We start from the raw sequence: 22,806 nt of genomic DNA, 5'->3' as shown, positions 1-22,806 counted from the left end.
TTTTTCTATGAGTATTTGAAAACTACTATAAATCGCCGCGCACGAATCGTTCAAATTCAGTCCGCCTCGAGGCGTTCCAGAGTGAGGTCACGTCGCTCGGTGCTCTGCTGACATGTGTCACGCGTACGTTGATNATTAACTCTGCAACCAATAACCGATGAATGAAATGAATAGATTTTACTAATTGCCGAGTATTTTAACCAGAAATACCACGATATCTGGAACGCGATACAGTACAATTTACAGGTGCTAGGTGGAAACTGTCCCGGGTTTCGGCACCAAAAAGGATGTAGCAAACGCACCACGATTAAAAGGCGATTGGTGGCTTCCTGCTACACCTGGATCAAACCGTAGAAGGCTTGCCGGTAAAAAGGGATCGATGTTCTGTACGAGCAGTACGCAATGACAAAATACTATGCACTCACGTACCTTGAGCAGATCGTTGACAGTTCCACCTCGAGTATGGGCATCAGCAGTTGGGAATTCCTTCGGTTTCTAGCACATTTGGGCGTGTAGATGATGAGGTAAGTTGAGATCACATGGGAGGGTGACTAGCACACGCGTCGACGGGCCCGTTAGATACGAATAGAAGATGGCGATGTGACCGGTGCGGCCTCCAAAGCGTGACTGCCCTCAAGTTGTCAATAAAAATCCAACTCGAAGGACGGAGCGCATAAGCAGCCTAGTTTGACTGCGTTTTGTCACTACATTGATACTTATGCAGAGACATCGATACCCGCGATTATTATGAAAGTTAAACGAAAAGTTACGATGACGGAACAGAGGTAGTTTAGAGCCAGGAGAAGGACATAGGATACTTTTTATCCCGTTCGAAATAAAAAAAAGTCTGCTTATTTATTGCCATTAAGGCGGAACAAAGTTCGCCGGGTCAGCTAGTAATAGTATAAAACTCACAATAGATTACCTTGTCTTGTCACACACTTAGGCTGAGTTGCACCGCCTAACTTTAACCGTAACTATAACGATAACCGGTGCTTTTTTATGGAGTTTCATAGATTTTTGATGTTTGTTTAAGTTCAAAGTTCTCAAACTTCATACAAAAAACAAGTTTTGGTTATAGTTACGATTAAGTACTCAGCCTCAATAAGGATTTTTGTTTGGGACATGGTTCAGTTACTTTTTAATAAACTCGTGGTTATCATGTCATTTTCTCTCTACATTTAGCATAGTAATTATAAATATTACATTAATTCCAGTCTTCAAAATACTGCTTGAAGGCAGTCGGTTCGATCTCCTCAGGAACTTTGGACACGTGCACCTGAAACAAAAACATATAAATTGTAATCACTATTATAGTATAAACAAATTCACTTTTCTGTCTGTCTGTCCCTATGTATGCTTAAATCTTTAAAACTACACAACGGATTTTGATGCGGTTTTTTTAATACATAAAGTGATTAAAGAGGAAGGTTTATGATGTATACTGAAACTACTGGACTAATTTAAAAATTATTTCACTTTTAGAATCTTACACTAGGGCATGAACATTGAACATAGGCGGCACAAAGTTCGCCGTTAGTCAGTTAGTTTAAAAAAAAAGTAAATAGGGATAAATGTAGCACATCTACTTATTTAGTTATTTGAAAACTCTTTTTTTGTATGTGAGGTTGTTCAAATGGCGGATTTAATGCTAATAGGCAGTCTACCAGTCAACCATTGGTTAAGAAAAAAGTATGAAGTTACTCGAAAGGAAATGTTTTTTCAGAGTTAAATAAAGATATTTTAAGAGGTATGGGAGCAGCATGGGACTGTTTTTTGTGAAGTCAAACATCAACGACACTTCAGATGTGCTTTGGACTTGTATATGTCAACGTGAAATTGTGAACTCTGTCAGTTTATAATATAGCGCGTTAGATTGTAAACTAACAGTGGGTTAGGTTAGGTTAGGTTAGATTGTAATTTAACTACGTCAGATTATAACTGACGGAATTCACAATTTTACGGTGACATATACATTGTCACGTCATAAATGTCACTCCTCCCGTGCACGTCACTGACTCACGCCCGTATTCACAAACATTACTATGAGGTCTCACAGTGCGCGTGGACGCACAGGGTGACACACGAACCAATCACAGAGCTCTATTCAACACTGAGCGTTCGATTTGCTGGTTCACTTAAGCAAGCATCGTTTGTTTATACGGGCGTCAGTAGACTTGTAAGTAGATATTTTTGACTGTCTTACCCATGGGGGAAGGCTGTGTGCTTTCAGGTACTGCTGTGCTCTGTTCATGGCTTCAGCCTTTTCCTGTAAAAAAACAAAAAAAATCTTAGCCAATGCATCAGAGTTAAGGTTCAATTATTTTATGTAGGGTAGACTAAGCTAAAAACTGTGTAATGGTGGCCAAAACTGGTACATTTACCCTACAATGATTATGGCAAGCACATCAAACTTAACATCGTGCATCTTATTTATTTGTAATAGATTCTATTTTTAAACGAAAATGTATAGTCTGATATTGTGTGGTCTTAAGACTTACTTTTTCATTGGAATTTCTTCCAACCCAGACGTATATGCCGCTGCTTCCAGTGTCCAAGATATAGCATTCCTGTAATACATAAAAACATTTATAATTAAGATGGTTTGTTTCAGCCAAATAAAGTCCACTCTGGACAAAGCTGCCCGCATCCAGGTTCGTTCGTTCGTTTCAGCCGAATGACGTCCACTGCTGGACAAAGGCCTCCCCCAAGGATTTCCATAACGACCGGTCCTTTACCAGATCGTCGGTCCACATAATGGGAGGACTGCCCACGCTACGTCTTCCGGCCCATGGTCGCCACTCTAAAACTTTTCTTCCCCAGCGGCCATCAGCTCTACGAGCTATGTGCCCCACCCACTGCCACTTAAGTTTAGTAATTCTGCGGGCTATGATTATGGTCTATTATCAGTTAAGAGTGAAAATGTCACAGACAGAAAACACTTTTACAATTATAATTACAACCTTGTCGACTTAACCACGTAGCACACTTATCAACCTGGAAAAGGATCGTAACCGTATCAACTTGAGGCGGTCAGTATTCTTTGTTTGAAACTCCATGCTGCAACGCACACTTAACCGCACCGTAACGTAAACGCCTCGCCTCGCGGTTGACAGCGCGCGAAAGGCGATGACAGCTCGCGACACGCCAGTGACACACAAAATTGGTTTTGTTTAACAGCTCGTGGTTGTTGCTTTATTCCGAAGGAATCTTTATGGTTGTAGTATGGATTCAAAAAACGATTTGGTGTCTTACATTAATGCTGTCTATAGTCTGGTCCGCGAGCACGTAGAATTTTGTCCAATGACCCCAAGCTACCTATCCTTATCGCTCGCGCGTAATTATGTTGCTGTCGCGTTCGCACACTCACTGCGGGCGCCCGTCGCACAGTCACGACAGCAATATAATTACACGCGAGCGATAAGGATGGGTAGCTTGGAGTTATTGGACAAAATTCTGGGTGCGCCAAAGTTCACCTAAATTTTCAACTCCGAAAATTGGAAGTCCGAAAATGTTCTTCCTAAAATTTTTCATCCTAACAATCACAATTCCTAACTACTCTGTCTCTAATGTTCATAATTCCGAATCATTCAACTTCATAATGTCATCAGCAATAAACATCTATTATACTTTTATTTGTTCTCCTAGATTTTCTCAACATAACCATATTTTACACTATTATTCAAAGTCATATCTTTTTTGTTTAGATTTCTTTCTTTGACGATATATTAAAGTTCCAGAAACGAATCGGTCCTATTCATAATTATTGGTTTAGGTTAGGTTAGAACTGAGACCACAACGCACGAGCCGAGCAAGCGAAGCCAGAGTCCCGCTCCAGTCATTCAGTCAAGTTCCAGAATCGAATCGGTCCTATTCATAATTATTGGTTTAGGATAGGTTAGAACTGTGACCACAACGCACGAGCCGAGCGAGCGAAGGCAGAGTCCCGCTCCAGTCATTCAGTCAAGTTCCAGAATCGAATCGGTCCTATTCATAATTATTGGTTTAGGTTAGGTTAGAACTGTGACCACAACGCACGAGCCGAGCGAGCGAAGCCAGAGTCCCGCTCCAGTCATTCAGTCAAGTTCCAGAAACGAATCGGTCCTATTCATAATTATTGGTTTAGGTTAGGTTAGAACTGTGACCACAACGCACGAGCCGAGCGAGCGAAGCCAGAGTCCCGCTCCAGTCATTCAGTCAAGTTCCAGAAACGAATCGGTCCTCTTCATAATTATTGGTTTAGGTTAGGTTAGAACTGTGACCACAACGCACGAGTCGAGCGAGCGAAGCCAGAGTCCCGCTCCAGTCATTCAGTCAAGTTCCAGAAACGAATCGGTCCTATTCATTATTATTGGTTTAGGTTAGGTTAGAACTGTGGCCTTACGTTTCATTCGCGAAGAACGTACTTCTGTACGTAGTATTTATTAATATTCTATGGTATGAGTGAAAATATTATGGTAATGTTTAGGGATAAAAGTGTTATGATAAAAAACAGTAGGAGTTTAAATATATTTACATAAATGATATTATTAATTACAATTTTCGGAAACATGAGTGTTATGAACATCGCCGGTAGCACTACAAATAGTATGAATGAAAACTTTAGGATAAAAAATTTTAGGAAGAGTGATCATTCGGATTTAAAATCGTTAGGAAGAACAATTTCGGGTAAATAACTTTAGGTGAGCCAATATGGACCCCAAAATTCTACGTGCTCACAGACCGGGCTTTACTTTTTACTCCTTACTTTGCTGTTCAGCAGTTCCTTGGTGAACGGTTTGGACAGTTTCGTGATCTTCATGTTGCCAGTGCTGTCGGAGATCTCGCTGAGGGTCACTTCTTGGATGTTGCCGCGTTCAAACTCCTGTCAAAATATAGTTAGGAGTTAGGACATTATATTTTTATGTCATTCAAATAAAATTGTGTAAAAAATAAAACACGTCAAGACTAATTATGGACAATAAAATTCTTATCAAAAGTTTTATTTTGTAAAAATATATTATTCGCGGCAATCAATATTAGTGTGACATGAAGACGACCACTGTCTATTTCAATATAGTGAAAATTAGATAAGGCGCTCGTATGATATTAAAACCCCTAGACACAGAACCGAAAGCCATAATGCTTGTATATTACAGTCCACTCTTTCATTTAATTAACTTCCACTACACTCACTATCGAAGTAACACACACATTATAAACATTAACAACACAAAACGAATATAGAAAATAATGGGCCACTGTGTCAATAGGCCCGCTCAGCATTTATCATGACATATTACGTATTTTCTACTATTTTAAAAGAGTGATCCGTCATTTTGATGCGAATAGAGTGGTGGACGTAAATAGGCGACGTGACCTTAACACATGAACCATAACCAAGTACCAAGATGATGATCAAAGTCAAAACCTGGTCATCCTCACCTCATCATCACCGCCTTCAGAGTCGTCAGACACCGAGTCCATGTCTCCGGATCCCAGGATCTCGAAGAATTTCTCCACGTCACCTTCGTTTGAGTACGGGTCTAAAAGTAAAAATAATAACTCTTTAAATAATAATTCATCTATAGTCTGGTCTGCGAGCACGTAGAATTTTGTCCAATGACCCCAAGCTACCCATCCTTATCGCTCGCGCGTATAATTATATTGCTAAAATTCTACGTGCTCACAGACCAGACTATAGTCGCCTTTGTTTTGGCACGACTGGGGACAATTTTCTGCTTGGTCTGTTCTAAGTCTGATTGGCTAGCTACCACCATCTTACCTAAGACAGCATTGTTGTGTTTTGGCAGTTGGAGTCATTCCCAGCTTCTGGCCTAGGGACTGTACTGCTTTTAGGCGAGTTCTGTGAGATTTCCAGGGGGGCAGCTGACCACAAAGCTTCCCCGTTATGGATCAATAAAAAGTACATATTAGGACGATGATACTCACCAAGTTCTCGAGTGGCGACCACGGGCTGGAAGACGTAGCATGGGCCGGCCTCCTACTGGGTGGACCGACGATCTGGTAGGTAAAGGTCGCGGGAAGAGCCTGGATACGGGCAGCGCAGGAGTGCATTGTGGAAAACCTTGGAGGAGGCCTTTGTCCAGCAGTGGACGTCATTTGGCTGAAACGAACGAACGAACTCACCAATGATCTCAATATTCCCCCTGCCGCTATGGTCCTGGTCCCGGATCTGATTAGCTACTGTGATGGCCTTCAGCCGCTCCACACTCTTGGCTTTCTCTCCGACGAACACGAAGATGTCGTGGTCTACGTCCAGGATGAAGCAGTCGCCCTTGTTCATTGAGGATACTGATGCGTCCACCTGGAGATAAAGAATTTGGGAGTTGGGTATAGGGGTTGACTGCAATGCACGGGCTACCGCATTTGGCATGTAAAATAATTGTAATTTATGTAGAACTAGCGGCCGCCAGCGACTTTGTACGCGTGGATCCCGTTTTACCCGTACGGGTGCAGTTTCGTAAAATCCTTTCTTAACGGATGCCTACGTCATAACATCTACCTGCATGCCAAATTTCAGCCCGATTCGTCCAGTGGTTTGGGCTGTGCGTTGATAGATCACTATGTCAGTCACCTTTGAGTTATATTTAGAAGTTGGTAAAAAAGAATATTTGACATCGACCAGTGTGTATTGCTGTTGATGCCATACGGTACGGATATGTGGTTTTACTATAGGCCTCATAAGGTTACATAAATTGCGATGGAGAGTGACACGCTCGGAATTTCCCTACGTGATCGAATCAATTAGGAGATCCGCAGGAAAATCAAAGTAGGTACCTATGTAAAAATACAAAGGCCGCAGAATTGCCAAACTTAAGTCTCGATTGGCGACCATGGGCCGGAATACGTAGTGTGGGCAAGCGGTGGACCGACGATCTATTGAAGGTCACGGGAAGTGACGACCAATTGGTGTGGAAATTCTTGGGTGAGGCCTTTGTCCAGCAATGGTCAGCCTTTCGCTGAATCCTTGGGGGAGGCTTTTGCCCAGCAGTAGATATCCTTTAACTGAAGATTGAGAGAGAGCTCACCTGTCTCACTCTGACGTTCCTCTTGCCCTTAATCTGGAACAGTCGTTTTTCTACGCCCGCGTTGATGGTGACGTGGTTGAAACCTGACGCGTGGCCTCCCTCCAAATATCTGATGGCTGGAATAGACCATAGCAAAAAGGTTAATAAAAACCCACAGAAACGCGTCGAGGATTTTTGCACGTCGATGATTTTTTCCAAATTACAGATCTAAGCAGATGTTTCGAAAACTATACAAGGTATAGAAAACCTTGACTGATGCCCGTTTTCACCATCAATTCCTAATTTTTAAGTGACCACTATGGTAACAAATAAGAGGAATTTTGTTTTCATAGGGGTCACTTTTAGGGATTGATGGTGAAAACGGGCATAAGTCACGTCATGAAGCAAAAATCAGCTTTTTTTGGTTAATAATACTTTAGTTAAGGTTAAGAATACTTTATTGACTGGACTACTATCACGGTTCATGAAATACTTTAACAAATATTACATCAGTGTATGTGTTCGCCTCAACTTTCGTTGCGTGGCCTCATCATCATCATCATCATTTCAGCCACAGGACGTCCACTGCTGAACATAGAACATAATATCCATAGTGACCGATTGGTGTGTGGCCTATACAAAAGTAAATAAAAGAAGTTACCTGGCTCAAAGTACCCCAAGAACTGCTTAGACTCATATCCTTGAGTCTCCCGGTGCTGGATGGCGGCACCATTGAACTTCTGGTCATCCATGTTGACAGACAAGATGGCCGCCGCCCCAGCCTCATCCTGTGACGTCTTGGAGCCCAGCCAGAAGTGGATGTCCCAGGAAAAACGGGGCGCGTCTCCAGTTGTCTGGAATGATAGATAGATGGATAGAGATATAAAATGTTCATTTATTTACCACAAACACACATTATACCTATGTAGAATCAAAAATGAGGAGATCCATAGGAGAACCAGAGTGACTGACATAGCCCGCAGAATCGCTAAAATCAAGTGGCAATGGGCGGGGCACATATTAGCTCGTAGAGCTGATGGCCACTGGGGCAGGAAAATTCTTGAGTGGCGACCACGAGCCGGAAGACGTAGCGTGGGCAGGCCTCCCACTAGGTGGACCGACGAACTGGTGAGGGTCGCGGGAAGTGCCTGGATGCGAGCGGCGCAGGACCGGTCTTTGTGGAAATAATTGGGGGAGGCCTTTGTCCAGCAGTGGACGTATTTCGGCTGAAACGAACGAACACATTATAGGTAGAAAGAGGTAAAAATCAAAAGTGAACATCAATTGTTTTAGTTTAAAAATTTCCACTATTAGCAGTGTGGTTCCGGTGGAGTAAGAGGACGACCATAAATTCCTGTGGACTAAAGGAAGGCTTTTTCAACCCATCAGGCCAAAACCCCCATTTGCCTTATGATTTCGAGAGGGTCATGCTCAGCTGTAGCCACACACATAGAACGTGCGATTAATTTTAAGTTTGTGTTATTTTGTTTTAAACTTTTGTCATCAAAATTTTGTGATAAGTTAATAAATTACTAGTTAAAGAAGCATGTTTTTCTTACTGCGTGTTTGTTTGAAAAAGATAGAGATTTTTTAACACTCTGCATGTATCATACGGGCTTGATAATTACAGGTACGTAGGAAGTAAATGAATATAATTGATGATGGAGGTCTATGCGTAATGTAGTAGGTACGACTGTACCAGATGTGGGTATCTATTCATAGATTCACATTTCCTTAGTCATTATGACTCTATGTAGTTTGAGTCAGAAATACTTCAGTAGTTTGTAAACTTCCTTAGATTTGGAATTGAACATTTTCCTTTCCCACGGAAAACGGTTATTTCGAGATCCTCCATTACTAGATCCCGCAAAACTGAACTTGTGTGTCCCGTTTTTGGCAGGTACGGTATTTTGCAAAAAATATGCAGGAAGCTGCTATTGGGAACAGTTCTTTAAAACAATGCTTGTAATTAATCAGGAATTATGTTTTAACAGGTCCAGTTTGATGAAAAAACCGAATAGCAAATTAGACTTAAAAAAATAAGGAATATTACGGTTGTTGACACTCTACGGGACTATTCCCACCTCTTGTTTCTACCGCTGCAACTCCTATGTACCCAGGATCTACAGCTTGACCGCCAATAACCCAACCAGTGAAGGCCAAGTTTGTCCCGGGAGAAAGTTAAACTGTCATCAAAAAAAGAAAACGGTTTGGTACCAGATGCATCATAAGGAAGCGTACCCTCTAACAGAAGCTGGTAGATAATAAAATAATCATTTCACATCGTTTTCAAAATAGTTCGACCGCGTTTGGACGGTTGCCAAACACTTTAATGTGGTTCATCCAAACTATCTTTGATGTTTCGAATTAAATTTATGGAGGGATTGTTTGTTTGAGTTATTTAGTAGCCAATTTATTGATAAAGTTAATATTATTTTGCTTTTTATGAGTTGTCAAAACAGTTCATCATTTAGGTATTTTGTATAAAAAAATGTTGATAATTCGTTAACTGAATAATTTACATTAGTTAATAGGTCTCTTATTAGTTGGTCTAACTAGAAATCTAATTAAACTAGCTTGTGTCCGCGACTTCGTAGGTACTCGTGAATTTCGGTCGGTCAAAGTTCTGTTGTTCTTGGGTCTCAAACAATCTCAATAACTCATTTAAATCAGTTCTGTAATTAAGCGTGAAAAGTTATTTATAAAACTTTTGGGGAAATTATAAACAATGACGACTAAAGCATTGTGTTCTCACAATAGAAAGACAAATATTACGTGATGGAAAGTGATCATGATCAGGCCGAAGGTGAAAACATAAATGGCTATGGACCATAGGAGCACCTGATATGTCGTAAAAGGTCTAGACCAAATCCTCCATTTGCCTCTGGTGAAATAAAGAGGGCCCTGCTCCTACAGTGGAGACTGAAACTTAGTCCATAGTCAGGTGTGCTACCTGTTATGTTGTTAAAGGTGTAGGACGAATGCTTCATTTGCCCTTGGTAAGTTATTTGCTCCTTTATTGGAGACTAAAGGACGTCGCACATTTATCAACCCGGAAAGGGATTGTAACCATATAGACTCGAGGCGGTTATTCTTTGTATGAAACTCCATTAACTGCAACGCACACTTATCCGCATCGTAAAGTAAACGCCTCGCCTCGCACATGACAGCTCGCGAAAGGCGATACGGTGTTGATACTTTTCCGAGGTGATAAGTCTGCTATGACCTGTAGGCCTAAAATGCGCGCGCCGTGATAACATTTTTTCGACGTCAAAATATATGGGCAAAATCGATAAAATGGCGTGATAACCGCTTAGCGCTGTCTGATGATGATGATGACTAACCTTTAGCACGATGTACGAGTCTCCCGTATAGAAGTTGCCGTACTGGTGTTTTGGGACTGGCACTGGCTCCATATCCTGAAACAAAAAATTGAAATATTTATACCATTTTTCTACTTAGGTTGTGTTTTGATGAACACATCAAAAAGCTTGGTCAAACTTGTGTATTCATTAAATTTTATTCCAGTGTTAGATGGTAGTCGTATGGTTCTGGCATAGTATTGTAGGTCCGTCCCAAGTTCCCAACTCTTCCCTGGGATATCTTAAGATAATTAATTATAGACTGTTTATGTTTAAAGAATATTTTTGGTTCCCAAAAAAATTAAAGGTTTTTGAAATTTGTTATGGCGGGTTCAGTTCCAGTCATCCTGTCTGTACCTACAATTTGTCAAGAAGGGACACGGGTGATACAGTTTTCTATGACAAGCCTCTGATTGGACTGGTGATTTTAAAAATTAAAATTTAATATAGGAAATCATCTATCACAGTATCAACTTAAATGACCTTCAACAAAAGCGAGTAGTAATAAAGTTCCTCTGTTTCCGTGTCCTTGACCTTGGCTTGTCCGGCGAACCGTGGATAGGGATGGGCAGCGTGGATAATCGATTCTTTTGTCGATACTTCAGTTGGAACCATTATCGACTTAGCGGGAAATGAAGCGTCATAGTCATTTTTGGCAATCTTGTTTTATTTGAAAATTTTATGTTTAGATAGTAATGGTGCATGGAACAAATATCATTAATTACATTAATAACTTTTAAATAGTTTTATAAATATTTTATTTGCTAGGTATCATTGTGAAAAATGCTAAAAAATCGTCAGTCGGAGTACTTATTTTTTCTACAGATTTCTGTTATTTTGTTTGACAAAAAATAACAAATGTATCATCCATTATCATCGACGGAAAACCGTTTAAAATTAATGCATTGTTTATAGACTATGCGTCTACCTGAGTTTAAAAATTGACACCAACGTCAGTCTAGCTCTACACCGCTAATTGTAGGACCTACTAAAAGCATTGTCTGTAACGTAGAAGTCATATTTTAGTCATGTTATGAACCATTATACCTATCTCAAAGCCATAGCTGGGCATTAACTCGTTAATCGTTAATTAACGAAGTTAACATTTCTATTAACGGATTAACTTTTAAGTTAACTTTAAAAAATGTTAACGGACTCGTTAACTTCCGTTAAATTACCCTAAGTCCGTTAATCGTTAATCCAGTACCTACTATTTACCAAAAAGATACAGCATGCACGCTGAAAAACGCTAGAAAAACGCGTTCTGACAAGTATGTTCGGGCTTCCAGAACTTCCAGAACCCAAAACAACAGTTTTCATAACCAGATCACTAACGACTTGTTAGTATGTGTGGGACAACTCTTGCAACTGAATTTAAGACCAGTTTTCCTCAACCGATTGAGCTGAAAGAAGAACGGTCACGCCCCATACAAAAAAACCCAGACCCGACAGAAACGAGACATACCTCAATTTTATTTTGTCATGTCTTAATTACTTAAATTATATATTTTTTATATTCGAAATCTATGTATAACACCAAAATATTACCCCTTGTTTTTGTTCAGGCGTTATACAAAAACTAATACAAAATGCCTATTTATCACCAAAATTGGTAAATGTATGTACCTAAATGTCTATTACAGCTGCTATGTAATGTATCTAGGTGACCTGGAGATACAGCCGGATTATACAGGTTGGAAACGATAAGTGATCGTGAATAATTAAAAAACTTTTTTAAAAACAAGCTTTTATTCTGAAATGCAGTTGTACTAAAACAAAAAAAAAATAATTGTACTTATAGAAAGCTTGTAGCGCAAACATAAAAGAGGAATAAATTCCATGCGTGATACAAGCTTTCGAAATTATTTTGAACCTTGCATACAATTATTTTTTTCGTTTTATTATCATGTGTTAACGGATTAACGATTAACGTTAACTTCCGTTAAATCTTGCGAAATGTAACGTTTTAACGTTTAACGAAGTTAAATTTTTTTGTACGGTTTAACGATTAACGAAGTTAACTATTTGATTAACGGTGCTCAGATATGCTCAAAGCTTTAGAATACATATAATAATTGTGCTGTGTGGTTCCAGTAGAGTGGAATTATGACCACCCCCACTCTACCGTGGATGTCGTAAGAGGTGACTAAGGGACAAATATGCGAACACCAGGCCTCTTCAACCCGTCTGGCCAGCGTGGGGAGTGTAGGACAAATCCTTCACTCCTTTGTGGTCAATTAGAGAGGGTCGCGCTCCTGCAGTGGAGATCAAAGTGCCATTTCATGTAATAAATTAGAGAATGACAAACTTTCAGATACGTTGTCCAAAAAGAATGAAAGGGCAAGCATCCAGGTACTTCCCGCAACCTTCACCAGAGCGTCAGTCTACCTAATAGTCTTTTATCATACTTTATTTTAAAAATTCTGGAGTCTACTGGCGTAAACTATAAATCAAACACCTCCCACTGTATCTCGTGTCAAAGATGTTTTATTTCAACCGTAAATATAATTCAACCTCTAGCGTCCAGTTTCTAAAAGTCACGATGCTAAAAATATAAGATTTCACAAGATTCGACGCGATTAGAGACTCAAAAATAGGTTGCCAGGTAGAACAAACATAAATTATGTAGGTACTATTTTTTTACACACGTTTCTTTTTCTTCAGTCTTTGTTTGTAAATGATATGAAAGGGAATTCAGAAATCGGAAAATTTATTTGTTTTTTACATGGTTTTATAATTTAAGGCCAGGGTTGGACTGGACTTCCTTACAATACAATGTATTTCAAAATGTCTTTTAAAAATCTATTTTACTTTATGACCCGGCAGAAATGGTTACAAAGTTATTAGATTTTGTATAAAAAAAAATAGGCTTTTTTTATGCAAGACAAGAGCAGGTATTTCACTACAATCGCACCTGAGCCCCGATTACGGTAACTTTTAACGTCTACAATCCAGACGCTTCTCGATTCTGCGATACGATTGGTCGTTCAACAGCGTACGTCAGCTGTTTTGACCAATCGTATCGCAGAATCAGAAGCGCGTCTGGATTGGAAACGTTAAAAGTTACCGTAATCGGGGCTCTGGTGTTAAGTGAGAAAGTGAGATGCAGTTGAGGATGATACTTGTCAGTTCTGTGTGATGTGCATTTTGTGTATTAATAATTTACTTCAATTTCAACTCAAGTGTTGCACCAATATTTAGTAGTTTTATATCGACAGTGAAGTATCGATAACACATTATGCACATCTTTAGTGTGAGAACCAGACACTCGTAATGACTCTAAGTTTTGTGTTTTTTAAGATGTCTAGACCGATACAGATTAGGTTTTGTCTCGGTAAGCGACTAAACTCACTGATTAAATTAATTTTAATCCGTAGTAAATGTATTTCACGTAATATACAGGGTGGAAAAGATAAGGGATCTCACTCGATTATTTCTATACACGATATCGAAAACTGATTACTGATCCTGAAATTCCTTCACGAGCTCTATCAAACGGTATCAATAAATAGGTTACAGAACATAAAATTGATCTATCCGAAAATTCGATGTTTCCAGCTTCCATACGTTTATTACAGCCACACAATCAATTGTATAAATTAACTAGCGGCCGCCCGCGACTTCGTACGCGTGGATCCCGTTTTACCCCCTTAGGGGTGGAGTTTCGTAAAATCCTTTCTTAGCGGATGCCTACGTCATAACATCTACCTGCATGCCAAATTTCAGCCCGATCCGTCCAGTGGTTTGGGCTGTGCGTTGATAGATCACTATGTCAGTCAACCTTTGAGTTATAGGTAATTTAGATGTAAAAGCGAGCTAGGCAGTTAACATTCCAAATAATAGAATTACTTCATTCAGACTCCAGAGCCAAATGAAGACATGGTGACAAATGACGGTAAAACAAATACACCATAAAGAAGGCGATCTAACGATTATCATTACCCAAACAGCCACGTTTGGCACAACTCCAACCATAGATATACAACCATAGATCACACCATGACGCAATCCTATGGGGACGGTCCCCTAGTCTCCACTACTAGGGTTACCATAATAAAATAGCCCGATTCGACCAAACTTTTATCCGAGAATTACTCATGGCATACCTAACTGGCACATTGACAGTTTCAGTATGGGAAATATGTCTAACTGACAATTTATTCTGAGATTAATTTACTCTTGTTTGGTCGAATCCACCCTAAGATGAATAAAAAGTACCAGGGCAACATAAAATAGGTGGGCTACGAGGAATAGTTTAGGGGCGCTTCATAATACGAAAAAAAAAACCATGGAGCGAAGGTATTTCGCTAGGCCGCTACCAACCATGCGATGCGGAAGTCATTGGGGGAGGCTTATGTTCAGCAGTGGACGTCCTGTAGCTGAAATGATAATGACGATGGAGGTATTTCGAACTGTCACATTTTACCAACTTGTCTACGCGGTGATGGTAAGTTGGTAACCCTAGCTTCAACCAACCCTATAATGTTAAAAGCCGCTCTGAAGGCCAGACTACTCTAATAAACATTTTATTGATTGACAAAAGTGACCTAATATAGGTCAATGTGTCGCTAAGTAAATAAAATGGATATGCTTGTCTATGGACTATGACTGTTGTTCTTTTGTATTTTTATGCCTTTCTCAGGTAAATTCGTAATGAATATTTAGTTCTTAAGATCGTACTAAGCTTTGCATTAGAGGGAAGTTGAACCCTGCCCTTCTGATAAATTTTGTTGATCTACAATAACAGTTTAACTTGCCCCCGGGCCGGGACAAATTTGAACTTCACTGATTTAAATAAGAACTCATCTCATCATCATCTCATCGTAATGAGTAATGACCCGATAATTCTAGTTGGTATTTTTGATAAAAGAGCCCTAACCAGTGTGCGACAGAGGTACTGTAGCCACTGCGCACACCGTTGATTTTTCGTCGGCCGATAGTTTAGTCGGGCAGTTGATCAGTATGGGCATGTATGGGAGTGCGCACACTACGCCGATTCGATTTGGCCGATTCTTCATACAAATTAAAATCGGGCACAACTATCGGCCAACTAAAAATCAACGGTGTGCGCCTACTCTTACGAGTATTACAAGGATTATTTTTGTAGCGAATAAATAAATTATGTCTTATTACCGCTTGATTTATAGCGCATGTAATAAATCCCGTTTACAGCGTACGGTCCCAAAATAATACTGTGGTTGCTTGTGTAATTTCCGAGTATCATGTTTAGTTCATCTTTTATTATTTCAACTCATCTGACTCTGAATTCGGCCGCAGTTTTTGGTTCAAAATCATCATCAGGTCATTTAGTCTCCACTGCAGGAGCAAGACCCTAAAGGCCCTATCCCAGGCAATCCAGTTTTCCAGCAATGCAATATTCAGTACATAGGCCCTTTTCAGGGCACTTATACACGTCCCAAATATACATTTGTAGCTTGCCCTACCACCACTTCGGGACAACATATGGGCTGATTTGAAAATTATAAATAACTTGAAAAAATCGAACTGCCTAAGGCGGGAATTGAACCCACGACCTTCCGCTTGCCGGGCGACTGCTCTTCCAACTGAGCTACTTAGACACTGGATGAACCCGTCGAAATTTTCAAGCGTAATACGCTGTTACAGCCAGCGTTTGTTTCATCAATGTTGAGTATACCTACCCTACATTTTTCAAGTTATTTATAATTTTCAAATTAAATTAAATAACTATGTAACATATGGGCTGGTGCTGAAAAGAAGTGGCGGAAGAAACTCAGTCACCTTTGTCAGACTGTCGTGTGAACACTGAACACACACTGTGTGGTTGAAATTTGAATTCCAAAGAATGGATAGATTTTTTGCAGGACACAAAAGGGATGTTCGTGTGAATGATAATATTAAAATAGAAAAGAAAGAAAGAATGAAAGAAAGATACATTTATTACAATGGACATCACACAAATACAGGCAATTATATAGACATGACAGTGGCACATAATAATGGAACCAGAAAAAAAAAAGTAAAAAACAAGAGTAAACTGAGCAGTGCCAGCCACCCACCAATAAGATGCCCACTGCAACGGGACCCAACTCAGCATATGCCGTGGCCCACGGTGACGAAGGCCACGGCGCTGGTTTTCAGTGTGCCCCATGCCGAGTGAGGGTCACGGACCATTGGTAAAATAAATAAAATAGTAAGCTGCATAATATTTTCTAAACATACATAATAGTAATATTGATCCACAGATAAATACAAAAGGCGGGAAATCAGTAACGATGAAAGACTACGAAAAGAATACTAATAAAAATATAAAACTGTTTGTATAGGTGTGTGTGAGTGTGTAGTAATAGTAAAGTAATATTGTGTTAAGGTGTAAATACCTATTACTACTAAACGGGATCCTGAAAAACAGTTCCTGTAAAAAACAGGATGTCTCTATGGAAAGAGCACGTCTCCACTGCAGGAGACGACCCTGTCTAATTCACCAGAGGCAAATGGAGGATTTGTCCTACACTCCCCACGCTGGCCAGACGGGTTGGGGAGGCCTGATGTTCGCATATTTGTCCCTTAGTCGCCTCTTACGACATCCACGGGAAGAGTGGGAGGTCCTACTCTCGATTAGTGTAGCCCCAATATCTATAAATACCATTTCAGATAATCGTTTACCTCATTTAAATACTAATTTGATATCGAAAACAACTCATTATTTATTTTTATCAATTTTGCGATAACCAACCGTTTTAAGTTTTAATCAACAGGGCACTGCTCATTATTACTAACAGCTTCCCTATAATTTTATCCAATTATACAACTATCTCTAGGAAAACATAATACCTATTATTGTTTAGGCAGAGTAGAATCACCACTGGAATTGTTCCCATGGATGTCGTACCACTTCAGCCATAGGACGTCCACTGCTGAACATAGGCCTCCCCTAATGATTTCCATAATGCCGATTGGCAAGGTTCTGGAGAGGAGGCCACGTACCGGAAAGCGCTGCAGCGTAGGACGTGGTGGTGGATCGACTACCTCATAAAGGCAGCAGGAAGACGCTGGATGCAGGTCGCTACCAATCGCGCGATATGGAAATCATTAGGGGAGGCCTATGTTCAGCAGTGGACGTCCTGTGGCTGAAATGATGATGATGATGAGAGTAGAATAGCACCACTCCAATTAGTCTAATGGATGTTGTACCTCGTACTAATGCATAGAAGTCTTTGATACCCTTAGATGATGATGGTGTTAATGATGACGATGATCACTAACCTCGATCCTCCATATCTCCAGGCCGGCCTTTGCTCCAGCGTCTCTGAAAGCTACGTGTAGAATCGCCGACATTTTACCTGAAAATAAAATAAAAAGCATTGTACAGTCAGCGTCAAATAGTTCGTGACACTCAAAGTAGTCAAAAAGTTCGCAACACGTCTTTGTTCCAATGAGGGCTATCGTTTTAGCGCTCACCAGTTAGCGCCACTGTAGAGTAAGGTCCTGTCACTTGCTAGTAGCGAAGACAGTGGCACTAACTGGTGAGCGCGAAAGTGGTAGGAGGACTATCTCATTTGCACTCATCAAGATGGCGCCACTGTAGAGTAAGGTCCTGTCAATCGCCTGGGGTGCCAACTGTTAAGTATAAAAACGATAGCCCTCATTGGAATAAGGTTGTGTTGTCAAATTTTTGGCCAATATAGGCGTTTTATTTGACTAAAGTCGCTGACATAGCCCGACGGATTAGCAAGCTGAAGTGGCATGGGCAGGGCACATAATACGCAGAACTGACGGCCGATGGGGCAGCAAGGTTCTGGAGTGGAGGCCGCATGCCGGAAAACGCAGCGTGGGACGGCCACCCTAAGGTGGACCGACGACATCATAAAGGTAGCAGGGAAGTGCTGGACGCAGGCCGCTACCAATCGATCAACATGGAAAGCATTGGGGGAGGCCTATGTTCAGCAGTGGACGGCCTATGGCTGAAATGATGATGATTATGATTTGACGCTGACTCTTTGTCTGTGATTAATCCCACATTATTGATTTATGTAGATCTCTGTCGCTTTTCTCTGCCTCCTGTCTCTATCTTTATTTTATTTCTCCTGACACATGTCTTTCTTCCCCCGGGACAAACTTGACCTTCACTGGTTGTGTTATTGGCGGTCAAGCTGTAGATCCTGGCTACACAGGAGTTGCAGCGGTGGGAACGAGAGGTGGGAATAGCCCTGTCTCATGTCTCCTACTGTCATCAGTTTTTGTCTCGTGTCTCTACGTCACTTTTAGTTGGTGGGAGAAGTGTCTTTGGGAAGTCCATTGACCCATGGACTTCATTCACATCACTATATCTTATCTATTATCTCAAGACTCTCAAGTGTCTTTACTTAGAAGATGTTTTAGCATGAGATATTTTTCGTTTGATTCTTCGTATGTTCATGACATCATAGCTACCTTATCTTACTATTATTATAAAGTTGAAGAGTTTGTTTCTTTGAACTCGCTAATCTCAAGAACTACTTGTCCGATTTGAAAAATTAATTTTTGTTGGATAGATCATTTATCGAGGAAGGCTTATGGCTATACATCACCCTACAGCCAATAGGGGCAGAGCAGTAAAGAAAAATGTTGCAAAAACTAGAAATATTATTTAAACTTTTTTCACGCGAAGTCGCGGGCACAACTAGTGAGATCATAAACCAAGTAAAAATACATAATGAAAACTAAAATAAACACATTTTTATGTGCGCTATTCCGGTCTTGTTTTATAGGTCAGTAAAAAACCAACGAAACATCGGTCAAGTTCGAAGTCGAACTAAAAATTGGGACTATTTTGCTGTCCCAAAATATCTACCAATCTCTTTTGCTTATTCAATATACAGGGTGTCCCAAAAAGTAGTGTCAAGCCGAAGCCCAGAAGTAGAGTTAGTTTTCGAGTTATGATTTTTTTTACAACATAGAGGATTTTAGTTTACATTCGTGTTATTGATGTAAATACTTCTGAATCAGTTAGGCCTAGTACTCATCTGATAACAATAAAAAAATCAGGCATGTAACTTGACTATTCGCGCTACAGTGACCAAAAAAGCCCGACTATAGTCTGGTCTGCGAGCACGTAGAAGTTTGTCGCGACTGTGCGACGGGCGCCCGCAGTGTGTGTGCAAGCGCGACAGCAACATAATTACGCGCGAGCGATAAGGATGGGTAGCTTGGGGTCATTGGACAAAATTCTACGTGCTCACAGACCGGGCTTTAGGGTTGCCAGGTCCAAAAACACAAAAGCCAGACTAAAAGCAATTAGTGTCATAGCTCACTAGTGAGTAGGTACTATCATCATCGGTTGCCCGTTGTGCGCTTCATATTCTGTGGCTCGACTTTCGCCTGGCGCGGCAGCCACATAAAAAGCCGGACAGGCCGGACAAGACCGTAATAAGCCAAACATGTCAGGCTAAAGCCGGACACCTGGCAACCCTAAGTCAGTCTAGAGTAAATACAAATGAGTAGGTCATCTTCATAGAAACGCACCGAGCGCGGTTTGTATGTGAGCGCGCCAATACGTATGCGGCGCGCACGCACACACTACCCGCTAATCCCCGCCACATAATATAATAATATAATACTAGTATCCCCGCTAAATTTTGTCAGTGTGTGCGTGCGCGCCGCATACGTGTTGGCGCGCTCACATACAAACCGCGCCCGTGCGTTTCTATGAAGATGACCTACTCATTTGTATTTACTCTGGTCCGACCCAACTATCGGCCGACAAAAACTTTAGGCTTATTTAAACATAGCTTTAGCACAAGTGAAACATGTAGTGACATATATTATCTTGATAAGAGATAAGACTCAATGAATGAACCTTTTTAATAGCCTTTGAGTGCAGGCACGTTTACTTTAGAGATGTCCTTGAGAACAGTAATGTCGATAGTCGATAGTACAAATTAAACCGTCATTTCATAAAAACTCTTAAAAAAAACTCATTATTTTTGCAAGTAGGCTTTTAAAAAGCACTTTTTACGTCCCAGTATACGTGGCCTCTCACTATAGGCCTTATACAGAAGCTCAAAGTCGCACAGCGAGCTATGGAGAGGGCTATGCTTGGTGTTTCTTTGCGAGATCGAATCAGAAATGAGGAAATCCGTAAACGAACTAAAGTTGCTGACATAGCCCGACGGATTAGCAAGCTGAAGTGGCAATGGGCAGGGCATATAGTACGCAGAACTGACGGCCGATGGGGCAGCAAGGTTCTGGAATGGAGGCCGCGTACCGGAAAACGCAGCGTGAGACGTCCACCTACAAGGTGGACTGACGACATCGTAAAGGTAGCAGGGAAGCGCTGGATGCAGGCCGCTACCAATCGATCAACGTGGAAAGCATTAGGGGAGGCCTATGTTCAGCAGTGGACGTCCTATGGCTGAAATATTAACCCTAGTACGTCCCAGTATTAACCCTACTACCTCTTCGGGACAATAAATGGGCCAGTGCTGAGAAGAAGCAGCGCAAGATACTCAGTCATATTCAACCTAAGAAAGTCCACTGTTGGAAAAAGACTTCTCTCACGGATTTCCACAAAAACCGGTCCCGCTGCTGTCCTATGGGACAAAAAATTTCGTCCCAGTAATGTCACGGGTTGGTAGGGACATTCTTGGCTTTCTAAGCTAATCACTTTTAATTAATTAATTAGGGACAACAACATTACCTAATAGTTTCTAATTACATAAGTGTGCTATAAAGACAGCCATTGCAGTAAGTAGCTTAATGATTCTGTAATTTTGTAATTAAAAGTCTATTATCAAATTAAATTAATTAAATTAGTAATAGTTCTATTTATGTAATTGGACATGTTTTTTCCGTTACACGTCAGCGTTGCGAAATTATTTTATTTTTAAACTAGTTTTTTCCGCGGTCTTGTCCGAATTTTAGTCTGTCATAAAAAAGCTTATCTGCGTGCGAGCATCTCTCTTTAAAAAACAGGGAAAAACGGTTAAATAACTACTAAACTTCATAAATCACACAACAATTGGTGAAATCCGCATGAAAATCCGTATTGTAGTTTTTGAGTTTCGCTAACAAATAGTGAAACCGAAAGTTGTATTATCTGACAGATAAGTTTTTACTGTTGACAAATAAAAAACGTACAAACTTTTTTAAACACCACAACAAAACTATCACTTTTACTTACTCTTACATATTTGTTTTTTCTGTAATTTAAAAGTATGTTTTTGTCTAGTATCCATAGTACAAGCTTTGCTTAGTTTGGGACTAGAGGCGCAGTGTTAAATGTCCAAAGATATTTAACTATTTATTTAACTTAATTCAGAAACCGTCAAAGACAGAAAAAATGACTAAGTATTTGTGAGTAATTACATCTTCACGAAGGATACAAAAATAATAATCGCAAAATTCTCACAATACAATGTCAAAGCGTACACTTTTTAACAAAAATCACTCACAAACACCACTATAATATATTTATCAACTCTCAAATACTCAATTTATCTCAAACATCTCTCAAATTACCCCAAAAATATAAACTTTGAGATCAAACAAGTAGGTAATATTATTTACAGTACAAATAAACAAACAATAAAATTCACTTACACAAATGTCTGTCCGTTCACACTACTGTTGTCAAACTGAATCTACGCTGTTTTGTAGGTTACCGAGTGAGTCAATGTCGGTGGGGTGACCATGGTATCCGAAATATTTGTCTGGACATAGTTGACGAAACTTCAAATACCATTATGGTTAAAACCAAGATCACACTTAAAAGTTCTTACGAAGAACAACATTTAAATGAATGAAGGACGAGGGACATCTTATTAAAACAGTCGATTTTCTATTTCAAGGAGTTTTCCTTAAACTAGAGATGTGTATTATGTTTTTAAAACTGAAATTCATCAAAAAGGCATAAAAAGTTATTATTTTCTGCAAATAGGTTTTTAGAAAGCGCTTTTACATGTTTACATCATGTCCTAGTTTAAAATTACATTACGAATAAGATTCTTAAAATTATTACTTTATAAATAATTTTGTTTCCACTGGTCAGGATCAACTGCTTCATTAGCCATCATTATGTATTTAATGGTAAGCAGTTTGTCCCAAACAAAGAACAAAGAAGGTTCTAATTTTTTTAAAGTTAATCCCAACATACCCACCTCACCTGACTCTAGCGGTAAACAGAAGCGTTTACGTTATTCTGTCCTAATAAAATTGCAACATCATGGCCACCCTAGCTCGCTAATTACCACATCGTGGGAGGAAAAAGATTACAGTTGGCAAACATGCGGAAAGTAGATCGCATAATGCATTATGATTGTATTATATTTATTTTATCATATCCCCAGTATCGTTTATTCGTTTCAGCCGAATGACGTCCACTGCTGGACATAGGCCTCCTCCAATGATTTCTATAAAGACCGGTCCTGCGCTGCCCGCATCCAGGTAGGTACTTACTTCCCGTTATAAGGTCCTGG

General features: G+C 40.1%; 1 protein-coding gene across 1 annotated transcript; it reads right to left on the bottom strand.

The window, feature by feature from the left end:
* Positions 1–829: 829 nt before the first annotated feature.
* Positions 830–22,013, bottom strand: LOC114359030 (gelsolin-like). Its single transcript, XM_028313260.1, has 11 exons — positions 21,932–22,013; positions 17,618–17,694; positions 10,355–10,429; positions 7,672–7,864; positions 7,032–7,147; positions 6,130–6,307; positions 5,425–5,525; positions 4,748–4,864; positions 2,502–2,570; positions 2,207–2,269; positions 830–1,279 (listed from the first exon to the last, which is right to left on the bottom strand). Exons 2-11 carry the CDS (start codon positions 17,687–17,689, stop codon positions 1,208–1,210), a joined length of 1,056 nt encoding a protein of 351 aa, XP_028169061.1. The 5' UTR covers positions 17,690–17,694; positions 21,932–22,013; the 3' UTR covers positions 830–1,207.
* Positions 22,014–22,806: the final 793 nt, after the last annotated feature.

The sequence above is a fragment of the Ostrinia furnacalis genome, unplaced genomic scaffold, assembly GCF_004193835.3.
Source record: "Ostrinia furnacalis isolate ACB-3 unplaced genomic scaffold, ASM419383v2 OfSCF4204, whole genome shotgun sequence".
Classification (NCBI taxonomy): domain Eukaryota; kingdom Metazoa; phylum Arthropoda; class Insecta; order Lepidoptera; family Crambidae; genus Ostrinia; species Ostrinia furnacalis.
This window is presented reverse-complemented; position numbering and strand designations above follow the sequence as displayed.

Excerpts from the sequence above, each read along its gene's own strand:
- LOC114359030 (XM_028313260.1), bottom strand. The coding sequence starts at position 17,689 with ATGTCGGCGATTCTACACGTAGCTTTCAGAGACGCTGGAGCAAAGGCC. Across the intron at positions 7,865-10,354 it reads ACTCGTACATCGTGCTAAAG|ACAACTGGAGACGCGCCCCG; the intron begins GTTAGTCATCAT and ends CTATCATTCCAG. Across the intron at positions 6,308-7,031 it reads GGAACGTCAGAGTGAGACAG|GTGGACGCATCAGTATCCTC; the intron begins GTGAGCTCTCTC and ends CTTTATCTCCAG.